The 16,556-nt window shown below is 40.2% G+C and overlaps 1 protein-coding gene across 1 annotated transcript; it reads right to left on the reverse strand.

The window, feature by feature from the left end:
* Positions 1 to 7,710: 7,710 nt before the first annotated feature.
* LOC310812957 (guanylate-binding protein 1-like) lies at positions 7,711 to 16,286 on the reverse strand. The gene is made up of 11 exons (XM_083681736.1): positions 16,207 to 16,286; positions 13,687 to 13,886; positions 13,468 to 13,595; positions 12,401 to 12,510; positions 12,081 to 12,274; positions 10,918 to 11,160; positions 10,143 to 10,423; positions 9,770 to 9,982; positions 9,423 to 9,525; positions 9,072 to 9,265; positions 7,711 to 8,369 (listed from the first exon to the last, which is right to left on the reverse strand). Exons 2-11 carry the CDS (start codon positions 13,880 to 13,882, stop codon positions 8,238 to 8,240), a joined length of 1,794 nt encoding a protein of 597 aa, XP_083537862.1. The 5' UTR covers positions 13,883 to 13,886; positions 16,207 to 16,286; the 3' UTR covers positions 7,711 to 8,237.
* Between the last annotated feature and the right edge of the window lie 270 nt (positions 16,287 to 16,556).

Below are 16,556 nucleotides of genomic sequence, written 5' to 3' on the forward strand. Positions count from 1 at the left end.
ATAACATATTTTCTGTGTGAATTTCCTATTTATTTTCTGTGTGAATTTAAAAAAAAAAGTAAATTAACACAGAAAATAAATAGGAAATATAACATGAATAGATATTCCAGCCCTTGGACTTCAAAGGTTTTGTACGAGTCGCGGTACAGTATGGACCAGGACCAAAACTACACAGAAACACCTTTGCAATACTTCAGCACATTTTCTAATCTAACCAATTTCACCGAAAATATTTATGTGTTTACATGTGAGCTGTGAAAACACAAACTTATTAACACATACCAACTTGTTTACAGTGTCCCTGCTTGCTTAATGTGAGCAACACTTCAATATTGGGAAGGATCAGTCAGAACAGTAATAAAATAATTATCCAAATGGAACCGAGTTGAGATGATAAACGCACTCCTCAAGTTCAAATATCCCCACCCGCGCTGTCGAATTCCTAGCTTTTCGATAGCATAGCTATTTGTTAACAACATTTGTTATTGGCCTAGAAACATGTTCTTCAAAGTGTTTCAACAATTTGCCTCTGTGTAATAAATTACACATCCTGTTAACCTTTGACTCCAGAGTGATCTGTTCTTGTTTGTTAATTTTGTATTATTTCATTCATTTCCAGTAGTTTTGATGTATTGAACTACTTTTTCAAACTATATTTCTCTCAAGGGTACCTTTGGTGTAGTTTAACTTCTTCAATTGTAAAGTAATTGGTAATTTGGTTAACTACATTTTCTGAGTAGCTTCCCCAACACTGTTTATTTTATCAAAACACAAAGGGAATCAGATTGAATAATGAACAACGTTGATCAATGTTTTGATACAGATTAAGTTATTATACTAACTAACCAAATAACTTGATTGTAGTTATCATGCAGTAATCAGATCTGTCCTGTAGTCATGTGTTTGTGGTGATTTTGCTGGCCAGGGTAATGGCAGGTTCAACAGTGAGGATGGAGGAACCAGTGTGTCTGATTGAGAACGACCCAGACGGAAACCTCAGAGTCGTGTCTGACACTGTGACGATTCTGAAGCGGATCCAGCAGCCTGTTGTGGTTGTGGCGGTGGTCGGGCTGTATTGCACCAACAAATCCTACCTCATGAACAAACTCGCTTTAAAGCAAAAAGGTGAGATTGTCTAACTAGACATTGTCTTGCCAACTGTTATTGGTTTTTTTTCTATAGTTTTCATTGAATAAATGTTACTTTTAGACACATTTTCTCTCATGTTCCATTGTGTTTAGGTTTTGCCCTGGGAGCCACTATAGAGTCGGAGACTAAAGGTATCTGGCTGTGGTGTGTGCCTCACCCCTCTAAACCTGGACACACTCTGGTGCTGCTGGACACTGAAGGACTGGGGGATGTTATGAAGGTAGGAAAATGGCATTAGGGATGGGCAGTACAGTATTTCTGTTACTGTACATGTATTTTAAATACATATTTAATTACTTTTGAGGATTTAGGCATTTGTATTTGACAAGCATGACACAGGGGGCAAACACAATCTTCTGATGCACATGTGACTGACAGGTGTTGAATCTGTGTCCCCTTTACACCACAAAAGCTAAACCCTACTATAAGCTCATGGAGCACATGCAAGTGTCCAGGTCTCAGGCAAGGCTTCTCATCATGTGAGCATCGTCTCCAAACCACCTCTGTTACACATTCCTTGAACCACGTTGGTGCCATGACACAGTTGTAATAGTAGGGGGAAATATAAATATAGTTGAGTGTCGCAAAATATATATTTTTTATTATATAGTTTTTTTAGCCCACCTCCACACCCTTTTGAAGGACAACTTACAAAAAGTAAAAAAATGGACAGAATTTTGTTCTTAGAGGTAGGCCTATGATTCAATTGTTTCCCATCATCAGATGAAAACAACTTTTATTTTGGCAATATCGAATCGCAATACTTAAGATAATGGTAATCGCAATATATATTGAATCGCAGCCTAAGTAATATAAGATAATATCGTACAGAGAGATCCCAGGCAATTCCCAGGCCTACCCAGTAAGTGTCTTTACAGAAAAAGAGGAAACCACATTTGTCTGATGAGTAAACATTTACCTTGAGCACTTTTTTTCTCCCTGAGGTAATGCCGAGGCTTTAGCTTAGTGGGCTATAACAGCAGCCTCTACAGTATCTCAATGACTGTTTATTGTTTTTGTATTATTCAGGGAGATGAGAAGAACGACACCTGGATCTTCTGCCTGGCTGTGTTACTGAGTAGCGTCCTGGTGTACAACAGTATGGGGACTATTGATAACAAGGCCTTAGAAAACATAAAGAATCCTTTGGTGTGTGTCTGTCTGTCTGTCTGTGTGTGCGTGCGTGCGTGCGTGCGTGTTTGGAAATAGTTTTCCTCCTGAGCAGCACCCCCTGCAGCTATGTGACTGAACTGACAGAGGACATCAAGGTGAAGACAAAGGCAAAGGTAAAGCAGGCCAAGTCCAATGAGTTCATGAAGGTCTTCCCTTCCTTCGTCTGGACCGTCAGAGATTTCACTCTACTTCTAGAGGTTGACGGACAGCCAATCACTGCAGATGAGTACCTGGAGAATTCCCTCAAACTGGTGAAAGGTGAGAGGTGTGATCATGACTTGCTGATGATAAATGATGAATAAATTCAATGGGAGCAGCTCATCTGTTTATAGAGCACAACTCTCTCTCAGTATGGAAACATATTGTCCAAAAGAATAAACTTCAGGATTGTGGAACACAACATCTCGATATCAGTCACATCAGTCTCCAACATAGTTTATTAATGAAATAGCAGTGATTTCACTTAGCTTAACCCTCTTGTGAACATTTCACATCTACTGTAGTTGAACGAATGTCTATATTCATTTACTGATTAAAAAGGAGACCCCAAGAAGATTAAGCAGTACAAGAAGATTGAGGAATACAACCGCCCTCGGGAGTGCCTACGGGAATTCTTTCAGCTAAGGAAGTGCTTTGTGTTTGAGCCACTACTGAGGACTTGCAAAGGATGGAGGAGCTGACAGATGCAGACCTAGAACCCAAGTTTGTCCAGCAGGCCAAGGAATTCTGTGATTACATCTACACCAGCGCTGAGACCAAGACCATGATAGGAGGCCTGGAGGTCACTGGCAGCAGTGAGTAACCTGCATCTACAGCCTTTACTTAAGCACTGGTTTACTATTCAACTGTTGCTGCAGTCTTTACAAAAGCACTGCTCTACTACTGATGTCAGTATTCGTATAAATACTATAAGTGATAGCCTACTTCTTGTCATTCCTCTTATGCATGATTAATGCAGTGCAAGGATATGTTTTCCTGACACATCTAATTTCCTATGTGTTCACAAATTAGTTTGCATGATTAGGGTCATACACTTCACCCATAGCAATTCACCTTGTGTGTAGAGCACAGAATTGTGTTGTGGTATTGTGCATGAAGTTGTTGAAGTCGTTGTTGTAGATCTAAACTAGGGATTGTGTCGGTCTCTAGACCTGTAGCGGGTATAGGGCTCTAAATATTGTTGATAATTAATTACTTGGAATTATTAATTTGGCTACTATTTAAAATCAATACTGTAATTACCTGAGGGCACCACTAACAATTTTGAGCATTCTTAATTTAAACTGGATTTGTTCTTTTACAGAATAACTACTTCAACAGTCAGTCTCATATCAATAATCTGAAGGGTATTTGATGTCTATCAACAATCTTAGTAAGTTCTTTAATTGTTCATAGAGCCAGCATTTGTCAAAGCAAGAGAAACAACAATTATTTATAAAAATGGAATTGTATTACTACACTAAGAAACACACAGTGAATTTAGAAAGATTAATAAAGATGACAATCCTAATTGTTATGGTTTGGAGAAACATTGCAATGCCATAATAGTTCAAGGAAGAAGAAAGCGATTGTTGTCAATATTTACGGAATTGATCAGATTCCAAGGCTTGATTCCAACACACCCTGTTGGATGTTTTCAGTCATAGAGCTCGTTGTGCTGACGGTACCATGGTCGGGTCTCTCCTAGGTAGAGAGCAAGCTGCGTTCGTCTCCAGTTGAGCTGATCACTCATCCTGGAAGGGGAAATCTCAGGACCCTCTTTGAGGGGACAATTCGAACAGAGTATAGACAGAGCCTCTTCAAGAAAAACAAAGACCACAAAAAACACTGTGTTAGTTGAGCCAAAGCTCTTTATGAGGGGAAATCTCACCTCTTCTTCAGAACTGGTGCAGTCCTGCAAATGCAGATAGTCCAGAAATAAAGATATTGTTCCTAAAATGTTCTCATGGGCAAATGCACGTCTGCAATTATTGTCAAAGTCTTTGTTTAATATTTTCGGAGAGAATGATATCAAACCATAAACCTGAAGCATTGTTGCAAGACTGGTAATAACACAATTCAGGATGAATATCAGTAAATGGCAAGGACTACTATTGAAATACATTCACAGGTAATACATTGGCATTTCTGTGTGGTGTAATGAAATGATCAGAGTCAGTCATGTGCACAGACCCTTTTGTCTGTTTTGTTTATGTGTATGAGTGCCTTCCCTGACACCTTCCTGAGGGTGTGGGGGCGGGGTTGGCCATTTTTTCTGATGCAAAGCCAGTGCTCCATGGTTTAGGGTCTGTTGAGGAGTCTGCCGTTTAGTCTGTCTGGCCCCAATGGAGCCAGAATGTGTGTGTATGGTTTACGACAGGAACAAAGGGGAAGGTGTGACCACCTTTGTATTTTAGGAGAGAATGATATCAAATCATAAGTGATTGCAATTTGAAGCATTGTTGCAAGACTGGTAATAACACAATTCAGTAGATGGATGATGTTGGTGTATGTACAAGCTGCTGTGAAAGGTCTATCATGTCTTCTGTCTCTGTCAGTGTTGGCGAACCTGGCTGTCATGTACACAAAGGCGATCAGGTGTAATCAGATTCCCTGTCTGGACAGTGCGGTGGAGGCTCTAGCCAAGATCCAGAATCGTACTGCTGTAACCAAAGCACTGGAGCACTATCAGACAGAGATAACAGTAACCTGCATCTACAGCCTTTACCAAAGTACTGGTTTACTATTCAACTGTTGCTGTATAAAAAGCTCTGCTATAATACTTATAGTTATACTTATACTATAATCGTACTGCTGTAACCAAAGCACTGGAGCACTATCAGACAGAGATGGCCAGACAAGTTACCTTCCCGACAAAGACCTAGAAGGTGCTGTCTGGTATTCACAGGGCCGTGAATAAAGTAGCTCTCAAGACCTTCATGAGTTTAAGAAGAAGCTCATGGTATTGTATTCTTTATGTGGCGTCCTTTATCAGATGACAGAAAAAAAATCCTCCATTTAAATCTATCCCTTTCTCTTATTCTGTTGATCCCTCTGTCTTTCTCTCTCTCCAATCCCTCTCTTTTCTACAGTGTCAGCTGCGGACTGAGTATAATGAGATATGTAAGAAGAACATTGAGGAGTCTCGGAGGGTGTGCAGAGCTGTCATCACACGTGTGTTTGGGCCCCTGGAGAAGGCTGTGGGTCAGGGCTCCTACATGTGCTCAGGAGGCTACAATACTACCGTGAAAACCTCAAGAAGCTGATCCAACAATTCAAATCTGAGAGAGGCAAATTATCTCTTCCTTAAATTCCAAAAAGAACCTTTAAGCCACAATTGGGCTAATATGATCTTTAGAATTACTTATTTTAGTAGAGACAAACTTTTGTGAACGTCTATCTGAAGTTTCATGTTTGCTCATTCACTTTAATGTGTGTTTTCAGAGTGAGGAGGTATTGAGCGAGTATCTGGATAGGAAGGCTAACGTAGGAGAAACTATCCAGGCAGCAGACGAGTCTCTCAGCAAAGAAGAACAGAAGAGGGAAGATCCCTCCTCCCATATCCACTTCTCTTTCTGAATAGGAATAGTTTTGAACAAGCGTCCTCAAAAAGTGCCCCTTGACCATAATTAAGGCAGCATTAAAGGAGTACTTCACTCAACAATCATTTAAAAATATATTTCTCATAAGTCTACCTTGATAAAACACAAGTACTTGTATATATAAGTATGTGTATATATCATGATTTTGTGTGCCTCATAGATATCCTAATGACAAACGTATATTTACTTCCTGAAATAATGATTTGATGATACAAATACTATTCCAGGACGTAAATATAACTTTGTCATTAAGATATCTATGAGGCTGTAATACAAATAATTGGGACCATACTTATGGTGGACTGATGGGAAATACATCTGAAAATGTTTTTTGAGTAAAGCACTCAATATAAATAATGGAGAAAGTGTATTTTAACATGCAAATAGCACTAGATTTCGAATAGCACTAGATAACTATCTGTAGTGCTCAAGGAATTACATTCCCTGAGAGCAGCATTCATACAATACATTCAGTAATAAGTCATTATTTACTTGGTTATGAAGAGATACAACACTTGTTCTACTCATAAAGGTATTTTGGAGTCATATTAGTCAGTCAATTATTGTATTAGAATTTAAAATCATCCAAAAGCCCTTAATTGACCAACTGCCTGTTATGCTCTCTTAAATGTAGATTAATCTCTCTTGAAACTGTCAACAGTCCTCTCTCTCTCTCTCTCTCTGCAGTGGAGAGGGTGAAGAGGAAGGCAGCAGAACAGGCTCTCAGAGGGTGGCAGAGGAAAATATGTTGATCCAGAAACAGCTGATTAAGGACCAAAAGAAATCAAATAAGGAGCATTTGAAACAACTGGCAGAGAAGATTCAGGAAGAACGAGAGATCGGCAGACAGGAGAATGGATGCCAGACTTAAGGTATGTACTGGAGAGAAAGGGGGGGGGGGGGGGGGAGAGATAAGGATAGAGAGACAGGGGGTGAGAGGAAGAGAGATAGGACTTTTGGCCAGTTTCAGGAGAAATTAATCTACATTTTAATACTTTTTTTTAAAAAATGTTTATCGATTTCAGGAACAGAAGGCCCTCTTTGACCAGGGCTTTGGCAAGAAGGCAAAATGTATGGAGGGTAACATAAAGAACCTCAAAGATGAGATTAAGGAACAACAGGAGTCCCAACAGCCCACCATCTGCAAATGGATGGATGTCGCAGGCACAGGGGCATTGGCTGTCCCTGTTTATGGCACAATGGTTGGGGGCGGTCTATTAGCCACGTCCAAAGTTATAGAGTATGGACCCAAGGTTTGGAATTGGATGTTTGGGTAAAATGTGTCTTTCATGTATGTTGACATTGTTTGAAAAGACAAAGATGAAGGCTTTGTTGAAGTGTTTGTTTTTCTAGACTGTGCAGCTTTATTACTACAGCTTGTAAAGACATTTTCAGTTACACTAACTAATGAAATATACGCCCTGATTCTGAATAGTATGACTACCTTAAAGTCACACTTTCTATACATCATTCAACATTTAAAGTAATCAATGGAGCAAGATTTTTTTGCAGATGTATTGCAATGCTGGTAGTGTCAGGATACATGACATTGTTTGTGTGTCTTGGAATCTCATGGCTATGTAAACCACATAATCTGTATGCACTCCTTATACTGAAGCATTTGTTAAAACTATTGAACCCTGTGCCCAAATTCTCCATCCCTGAAATGTACATTTGTCCACTCCCTTACACATATTTAAAGGCATAATATTGATGAGCCCATGCTTACACTTTCTTGTTTGTTTCAAAATGATCTTTGTTTTCATCAAGCTCTTGACAGAGAGAAGGCTTTTTTTCTTTAGAATAAAATGTGTTTATTAAAATGTCATTTAGCTACTTTCTATGATTACATTTCACAAAATGAGTATTAATTGAGTATTAATAAACTAAATAACTCCATCAAAACACCATGAATTATCTAAATTTTTCAGAGTAACACTTAAGAGTATCACTTGTCTAGGACAGACTCCTCCAGTAGAAGTACTCCATGTTGCACTACAATTTGTTTTCAGGACCCCTGTACTGGAACCTACTGTGTTACAGTACATAAATCAATTATTCATGACAGACAACAAAATCCTCAATGGAATGCCAGGTTCATGTTATAATGAGCCATCAGTGCCATATACAACACTGACATACAGTAACACACACACAGACCAAAGAATACACCTCTCATAGCCAGTGGCGAGAACTGCTTAGCCATAAAAGAGGCTCCAAAACTTGTCTTTTAAAGCCTCAGAACATGTGATATGATTTACATAACATGGGAACAGCTGTCCATCCCCTGCAAACTCTCCTTAAAGTGTCCGCCTGGACTTTCGTAGACTTTATTTATGATATGGTGCACCTTTTTCTTTTGGGTGGGGGCTTTGACAGCTCCAAAATCTGTTTTTGGAGATTGTTTATGTTTTCCTGCATTTTAGATGCTCTATTCTCATTGGACTCCATTAAATCCTTCTGGTTCTGAAACAGAAGAAAAAAAATAGTTCATTAGAGTTTATTATTAAAGCTTTTTTTCAGGAAAGTTCAAATGTAACATTTGTTTTGATGTTTTTGGATCATTATTTTGAGGCTGTGTGGACTTGGGTGAATAAAGTGATTTTCTCTTACACCGTTTCATCAGTGAGGCAGTGTTGCTGATACTATCATTATGTGATGTCACTCCCTGGAGACTTGTAAAATCAACCTTCACCATCAACCAGAGAGGATGTCGTCTTGGTGGAATGGTGGACTCTTGGGTTTGGGGCAAGGAAGACCCTAGTTTGGCTTCGGCTCTCAAATTGAATTAATTGGCACTGTAAAATGCCAATGCTCAAATGAACGAGAAAATCTCGTCTGGATGGAAGCACCTCACTCTATAAAGCAGCAGTGATCCCCTTTAAGGCAGCGATCCGCAGGGCGAATTGACTGGCCCATCATTCAGGGTAAACAACGCAGAAAGCATTGCATTACTCTTTGAAAAAGTAAGAAAGTGTATCTACACAACAGCCCTCAAATGTGAAATTATGAGGAGAAAGCTGAAGGTTAGCTATGCTGTCTGCATCTTTCGTAACTGTCTTGGTTTCTACAGCTAAAGAGCACAGTGTTTACAGAGAGGTGGTAGAAAAGCCAATTTGAACACAGCTTTAAGTTGCTTTCACTCTCTTTCACTCTCTATCCCCTTACCTTCGTCATGGCTTCCAGCACTCGTTCATTCTCTTGTTTGGCGATGTGTCGTTCTTCTATCGTCTTCTTCTCCAGCTGTTTCACATGCTCGTCGTAGGATTTCTTCAGGTCCTCATTCTGCTGTTGCTGCCTCGCATACTGCTCTTCTGCCACTCTCTGAGCCTGTTCTGCTGCCTCCCTCTTCACCCTCTCCACTGGAGAGAGAGAGAGTCAAAAAAGGGCACTCAGGTGATCTCGGTGATGAGATAAAAATTCAATTTTGGAAAATAAATATAATTATACAAATACGTCTTCTATTTTGACGAAATAGGACATTGCCTAGAAGTAGTGGAATGATACAGGGGACATTACCTTCCCTCTTCTGTTCTTCTTTGCTGAGAGACTGGTCTGCTGCCAGGATAGAATCTCCTACGTCAGCCTTCCCATCCAGATACTCCCTCAATACCTCCTCACTCTGAAAACACACAAGGATGTATTTGGGAATACACACACGCACACCGTAATACACCCAAACATTGCATTTGAGGCCGCGAATGAACTAGTGATCATAGTGAGCACTACAGCTATAGCTGTATCCTGTGCAAATAAACAGAACCACAGCCAATATTTCCTTCTCAACCGTTAATACAACAGTGTGTTTTCTTTAAATGTAAGGCACCAAAATATGTACAAGTTTCTCCCCATCTTCTGATGCATACCATAAATCCTTTGCCTTTCTCAGATTTGTACTGCTGGGTCAGCGTCTTGAGGTTTTTACAGTAGTCTGTGTGGCCTCCTGAACGCATGTAGGAGCCCTGACCCACAGCCTTCTCCAGGGGCCCAAACACACGTGTGATGACAGCTCTGCACACCCTCCGAGACTCCTCAATGTTCTTCTTACGTATCTGGTCATACATCGTCTGCAGCTGACTCTGTAGAAGAAAGAGGGGGTGGAGAGAGCGATAAAGATAGGGAGACAGGGAGAAAGAGTGCAAGAAAGAGAGATGGGCAGCTATACATGTATAGAGAGCGGTAGCAAGAGAAAATGGTTTTCCTGCAATTTGTTAATTGACAAATAAAATAGTACAATACATTGAGCTCCTTCTGATGATTCTGATTCTCATCTTTGAAAGTGAGACTCATGAAGGTCTTGATAGCTTCTTTCTCCATGGCTCCATGGATATCAGACAGCACATTCTGCGTCGCCGTAGGGTAGGTAACTTGTCTGGCCATCTCTGTCTGGTAGTACTCCACTGCTTTGGTTACAGCAGTACGATTCTGGGTCTTGGCTAGAGCCTCCACCGCACTGTCCAGACAGGGAATCTGACCACTGCTGATCGCCTCAGTGTACATGGCAGCCAGGTTCGCCAACACTGACAGAGACAGAAGACATGGTAGATCTTACAGAGCAACTTGTACATACACCAACATCATCCATCCAAGGGTCTAGATACCAACAAAATCTCTAGTCTAGATCTACAGGTGATCCAATTTAAACAACTTCATGCAAAATACCACAATACAATCCTACGGTCACCATAAAATGAAAATTACTATGGGTGCAGTTTATGTCCCTAATCATGCAACCTGGTTTTTGAATGCATGAAAATGTTGATTCATTTTTATAAACATACTTTAGAAATTACCTTGTACCTTGAACATGGCATACAAAAAAGTGGTTTTAGGTTGATGGGGCAACCTAAAAGGGTTTAACATGGAACCCAAAAACACTTTATTTGGCACTAACTCGAACAAGAAGTAGGCTATCATGAAAACTGACATAAGTATTATAGCAGAGCTTTTTATACAGCAACAGTTGAATAGTAAACCAGTACTTTGGTAAAGGCTGTAGATGCAGGTTACTCACTGCTGCCAGTGACCTTCAGACCTCCTATCATAGTCTTGGTCTGAGCACTGGTGAAGATGTAATCACAGAACTCCTTGGCCTGCTCGACAAAACTGGGATCCAGGTCTGCATCCGTCAGCTCCTCCATCCTTTTCATCTTCTTTGTGTTGGCTGGACGCTCGAACACAAAGCACTTCCTTACCGGGAAGAATGTCTTCAGACACAGCCGAGGGTGGTTGTGTTGCTCAATCTTTGGTGATGTTCCTTTTGAAATCAGCAGATTAAAGAAATAGTTCACCCAAGTTACAAAATCACATATTTTGTTCCTTACCCTGAAAGAAGTCTATGGACAAGGACAGACTTCAATCCACATGTTTGGTTCTGTTTATCACTGTCACTAACCGCTAACAGTGAGCATATTTTTTTACCAAAACAATAGTGGAAGTCAATGGTATGTTAGCATGTTTAAAATTCCATACCTCAATCATCCCAAATTCTATGAATAGACTGAATGATTTGATTTAAATGATTTGAGATGATTCGGGCATGAAACTTCAAACATGCTCATTTAGGTACCATTGTTTTTTGGTAAAAACTTGCAAACTGTAAGTGGTCAGAGACAGCGCCCGAAATGAACAAGACCAAAGTGCGGATTGAAATCTGTCCCTGTCCATAGACTCCTTCTAGGGTAAATAACCAAATATTTGATTTTGTAATTCCCTTTCAACAATAGAGAAAAGAGTGATTTTTAGTAGATGTAAAATGTCCTACAAGAAAGTTAAGCTGACAATGAAATAACTGCTATTTTATTCATGTAAGATGTTTGAGATTGATAGAATAACACAGTTTAATGATTACTTCAGGTTTACTTCATATTACTATGCACCCTCTTTGGTGTATCGTGTTTTAGCTGCTGATCATGAACAAATTAGAGTGCTGAGACACTAACAGGAAGCTTTGGAGTTTTGAACAGGGGTCAGTCTCCCTAAAGTATGGCCCCTAGCCGCAAAGCTGAGAGAATTACAATTGTAAAATCAATGCAGGTCAATCTTCTGTGCAAATGAAATTTGTTAAATTAAGAACTTTGCTGATCTAGAAGAGGAGTGGGCTGGGTTGTCAAATTAGATATAGAACTACTTTCACCCCTGTCTGCAAGTCATGATCAAACCTCTCACACCTCTCACCTTTCACCAGTTTGAGGGAATTCTCCAGGTACTCATCTGCCGTGATGGATTTTCCGTCAATCTCTAGATCCAGGCAGAAATCTCTGACGGTCCAGATGAAGGAAGGGAAGACCTTTATGAACTCATTGGACTTGGCATCCTCTCCCTTTTCCTTAGTCTTCACTTTGATGTGCTCTGTCAATTCAGTCACATAGCTGTAGAGGGCGCTGTTCAGGAGGAAAACTGTTAATCAGTTGATACAACAAATACCGCCTTGGGCTGGATGTAGCCTCTATATATTTTGTTAGACACATTATTTTTACACACACACCAAAGGATACTTTATGTTTTCCAAGGCCTTGTTATCAATAGTCCCCATACTGTTGTACACCAGGACGCTACTCAATAACACAGACAGGCAGAAGATCCAGGTGTCGTTCTTTTCATCTCCCTGAAACACACACCAATGTGTTTTGGAAGTAAGTATATATACTGTACTGTATTTCTGGTAACTAATTTATGAAATGTATCAAATGGTTTATAACTACTTTATAAACTATTAATTATTTGTTTATAAAGCCTTAGTAATCCATCAACATTAACATAGCAGTTATAACGCATGTGCTCAATAGTACCTTGGTGTTTGCCAAATCCTGTATCTTACATATTTATTCAAATCATGTTCCTCTATATTTACATCTTATAGTTGTTTTGCGTTAAGATATGATGTGATCACCTCAGGTAGTTTTTAGGTGCATGTCTCGCCTTCTGCCGTTATTTAGATGCCCAATGTATTTACTACGGTTAAAACAGAACGTGGCATTTTATCTGGAAACAAAAACTGACACATTTTACATTAAGGTTGGAAAAGTATTTCTGAGTTGATTTCGGATTATGGCGATTCTGAATAGTAATTGTAATAATAAAATATACTAATTGAGAAAATCGTATTGAGAATCTAATATACGATCAATTCACATAAAAACTGTCTTGGGTGGTGTACCACATTGAATGCAAATGGTAGACAACTAACAGCATAACATGTAGCCTACTTATAGTGGAGCATCGCTTGAACGTTTTTTAACTGCTTGTTAACGGTTTAAAATGATATAAGAACAAATACTATACTACAATATTATATATGATCTATCAACCCTTAATAAAGGGCACTAATGTTAAGTGTTACCGTATATTGGGTAGGCACTGTGTTGTTGCAACTTCTGTAATGGTGTGTTGTGTATTTGCACTGTTCAGCAGTTGTGTAGGTTGCATTGCTTGAGTTGTTCAGTGTAGATACATAAACCTATTGTGTGAACACACATGTTGCTATTGGGTGGTTTTGAGATTGCCTTGGTTGTGTTTCTGGAGGATTTATATGGTGTATATTGCAGTGTGCTGACCCTACTACCTTCATAACATCCCCCAGTCCTTCAGTGTCCAGCAGCACCAGAGTGTGTCCAGGTTTAGAGGGGTGAGGCACACACCACATCCAGATACCTTTAGTTTTAGACTGTATGGTGCTTCCCAGGGCAAAACCTAAACAGAGACAAATAAGTCTTAAAGAAAATCTAGATTTTTTTTTTTTGGAAAAACATTTGACCGATAATGTCTAGTTTGACAATCTCACATTTTTGCTTCAAAGCAAGTTTGTTCATGAGGTAGGATTTTCCAGTGCGATACATCCCGACCACCACCACAACCACAACAGGCTGCTGGATCCGCTTCAGAATCGTCAAAGAGTCAGACACGACTCGGAGGTTTCCATCTTTATCGTTCTCAATCAGACACACTGGTTCCTCCATCCTCACTGTAGAATATGCCATTACCCTGTCCAGAAAAATCACCACTAACACATGACTACAGGACAGATCGGATTACTGCTTGATAACTACAATCATTTTCATTACATTTCAGACATTTAGCAGACGCCTTTATCCAAAGCGACTTACAACAAGTGCATTCGTCTAAGCAAGTGAATTATCTATACATCAGTCATCATAAGGAAAACAAATCTATGCTTGGACCAGGGGCCATTGGCAGTCACAGTGCATGAAGAAGGAAAATTACTTCTATTATTTTTTTTCTTACAGTACAGAAACTGTACAGGGTGGTACTGGGGATGAAGAGGTCTTTAGCAGTGTTGCCAACTCCTCAGTAAGGAAAGTAGCTATTGGCTGTCCTAAAAGTCGCTAAATGACGTCATCGCCTAATTTGCATAATATCTCATTTGCATGTAATTGTAATGGACGCTGTAGGAGAGAGGAATAACGTCGTGGGAGAGACAAAAAGTGAGTAAAACACACCCTAAATATGTTTAGAACTACAAATGAACTTTCTTCTGTTGATTCTTGGTTTTAATTTTGCCATTGAAATCACTTCTCAAAATAACTTCATGACTTTAATGCTTTGTCTAGACCCATATTACATAAAACAATTTTGTCCTGCATTGTTAAATGTTAGAATATCAAATTTAATCAAAATACTGTTATGTGGGGTGGAATTGCTAGCTCTACGTCCAACCCTCCTCCTTTATCCGGGCTTGGGACCGGCAAAGTGACCCAAAAGAGACACAAAGCTGCAGAGAGTGACACACACAGCGAATATGAACCAGATCTTTGAGGCTATACTCCTCCTTCAGCACTTTATGGACCCCATTGTTAATCCCCGTCATAACGGAGGCATTGTCAGTCCCTATCCCCAGGAGTTTCTCTTTTTTAAGACAACACTTCTCCAGGAAAGCCACAACAGCTCGGGCTATAGATCTGGCATCTCCTCCCTCCAACGCAACAAGCCCCAGAAATGTTGAGACAATTGTGTGTTTGGTGTCACTAAAGTACCTTATCACAACCCCCAGGTACTTAGAAACACTTATATCTGTGGACTCATCGAGGAGGAGGCTGAAACTCTGGTCACCCACATCTGCGACCAACTTTTTTAGAAAGTATGGTGCTAGAACACCATTAATCATTTCCGTGCACTTTGTCATGTGCATTTTGAAGTGAGTAGCAGCAGTGGAGTCTGAGAAAGCAGCGTTACATGCTTCCCCAATGTGATCACATGCTAGCATGGAACAGTGTTCAGCAATAGCTAATGCCATGGTGGCTTCAGCCTTTTTTGCAGAGTCAATTTTTTTTACTCATTAATGGCAGCTTGCTTTGGGTGGAACTGTTATAAGGCTTTGCCTTTTGAATATGTTTTTGAGTTGTCATGTGTTTTTTTATATCACAAAGTTTGGCGTAGAAATCAGCCTTACAATACATGCAGTATGCCCGTGTATCATCTCCAATAAACGGCTTCAACCAGCCTTTGAATTCAGGGTTTTGATCCCTACTCATTTCTGTATTTTTGAGCGTACAGTTTAGAGATGATGAGCTAGCTAGCTAGCTAGATGTTTAAGCTAATGTCACAGAGAGGCACACACGCAGTGGACGAGGTGAGTAAGTGACTGAGGCTGTGTGAGTCAAATGCAGTAATTTATTTTAGTGTGACAGTGAAGAAACATTTACATTTACATCAGCGGCGGCTTTGCGCACGCGCGATTCATTTGCAGTGTGGACGCGGAGTGGTGTGGGTCTCCTCTCTGCTCTGACTGCAGCTGGGACTGCTGCGCGAGGCTACTGTGAGACTGACCGCCTGTGAGTGCTTTGGGACGGGGGAGGGGCTCACGGCAACACCCGCTGCTCGTTGAGGACAGTAACTGCAGAGCGATACGTGCTTTCACGTCAGAGTCTCCAAAACACCAGAAAAGTCTCGAATAACACCAGAGAAAATCGCTAGATTTGTCGCTAGTCGCTTTTGACAAAAAGAAGTCGCTAAGAGGATTTGGAAAGTCGCCAGATTTTGCGAGAAAGTCGCCATGTTGGCAACACTGGTCTTTAGGAGGGACAGTCAAGATGGAGCCTGAAGAGATCTTCAGTCTACGGCGGAAGATAGGTAGTGACTCTGCAGTCCTGATTTGATATTCATCAATATCAAAACACGATGAGTTGTTTATTATAAAATCTGATTCCCTTTGTGCTTTGATAAAATAAACACATAAAACCGAGAATGAATGAAGCGGAAAGTTGGATAGTTTTACAATGCGACTTTACAGAGCTGTTCCAATACAGAGGTGCTGATGTTCTTTCGTACACATGCAGAGACCTACCTTGAAATCGCAGACTGTCAGTCGAGCAGGTTGAATTGTTGGAGCCGTTTCAGGATCTGCTACTGGCACAGTGAAGAACAGATTGAGCCGCACAACTTTTATAGAGAGCAAAACGAAAGTGAAAGAAATAGAAAGGGGGAATTCCCGGTGGACTGGTAGATGCCGTTTTCAGAACCTGTGACTAACACAAAAAACTAAGGATCAGATGAGTTTGAGTCTAAAGCGATGTCTTAACAAATGTTGTTGCCTATTTACTCCGGCCATATACTTCAAAGTGCCCAATGTGCACTGCGTAGGACACACATAATGGACTGTACACGAAATATTTTCCAAGGCTAAACATGATTTTT

Source organism: Argentina silus (assembly GCF_951799395.1).
Source record: "Argentina silus genome assembly, chromosome: 12".
NCBI classification, from domain to species: Eukaryota; Metazoa; Chordata; class Actinopteri; order Argentiniformes; family Argentinidae; genus Argentina; species Argentina silus.

Excerpts from the sequence above, each read along its gene's own strand:
- LOC310812957 (XM_083681736.1), bottom strand. The coding sequence starts at position 13,882 with ATGGCATATTCTACAGTGAGGATGGAGGAACCAGTGTGTCTGATTGAG. Across the intron at positions 13,596-13,686 it reads ACTTGCTTTGAAGCAAAAAT|GTTTTGCCCTGGGAAGCACC; the intron begins GTGAGATTGTCA and ends GTCTCTGTTTAG. Across the intron at positions 12,511-13,467 it reads GACTGGGGGATGTTATGAAG|GGAGATGAAAAGAACGACAC; the intron begins GTAGTAGGGTCA and ends TGTGTGTTTCAG.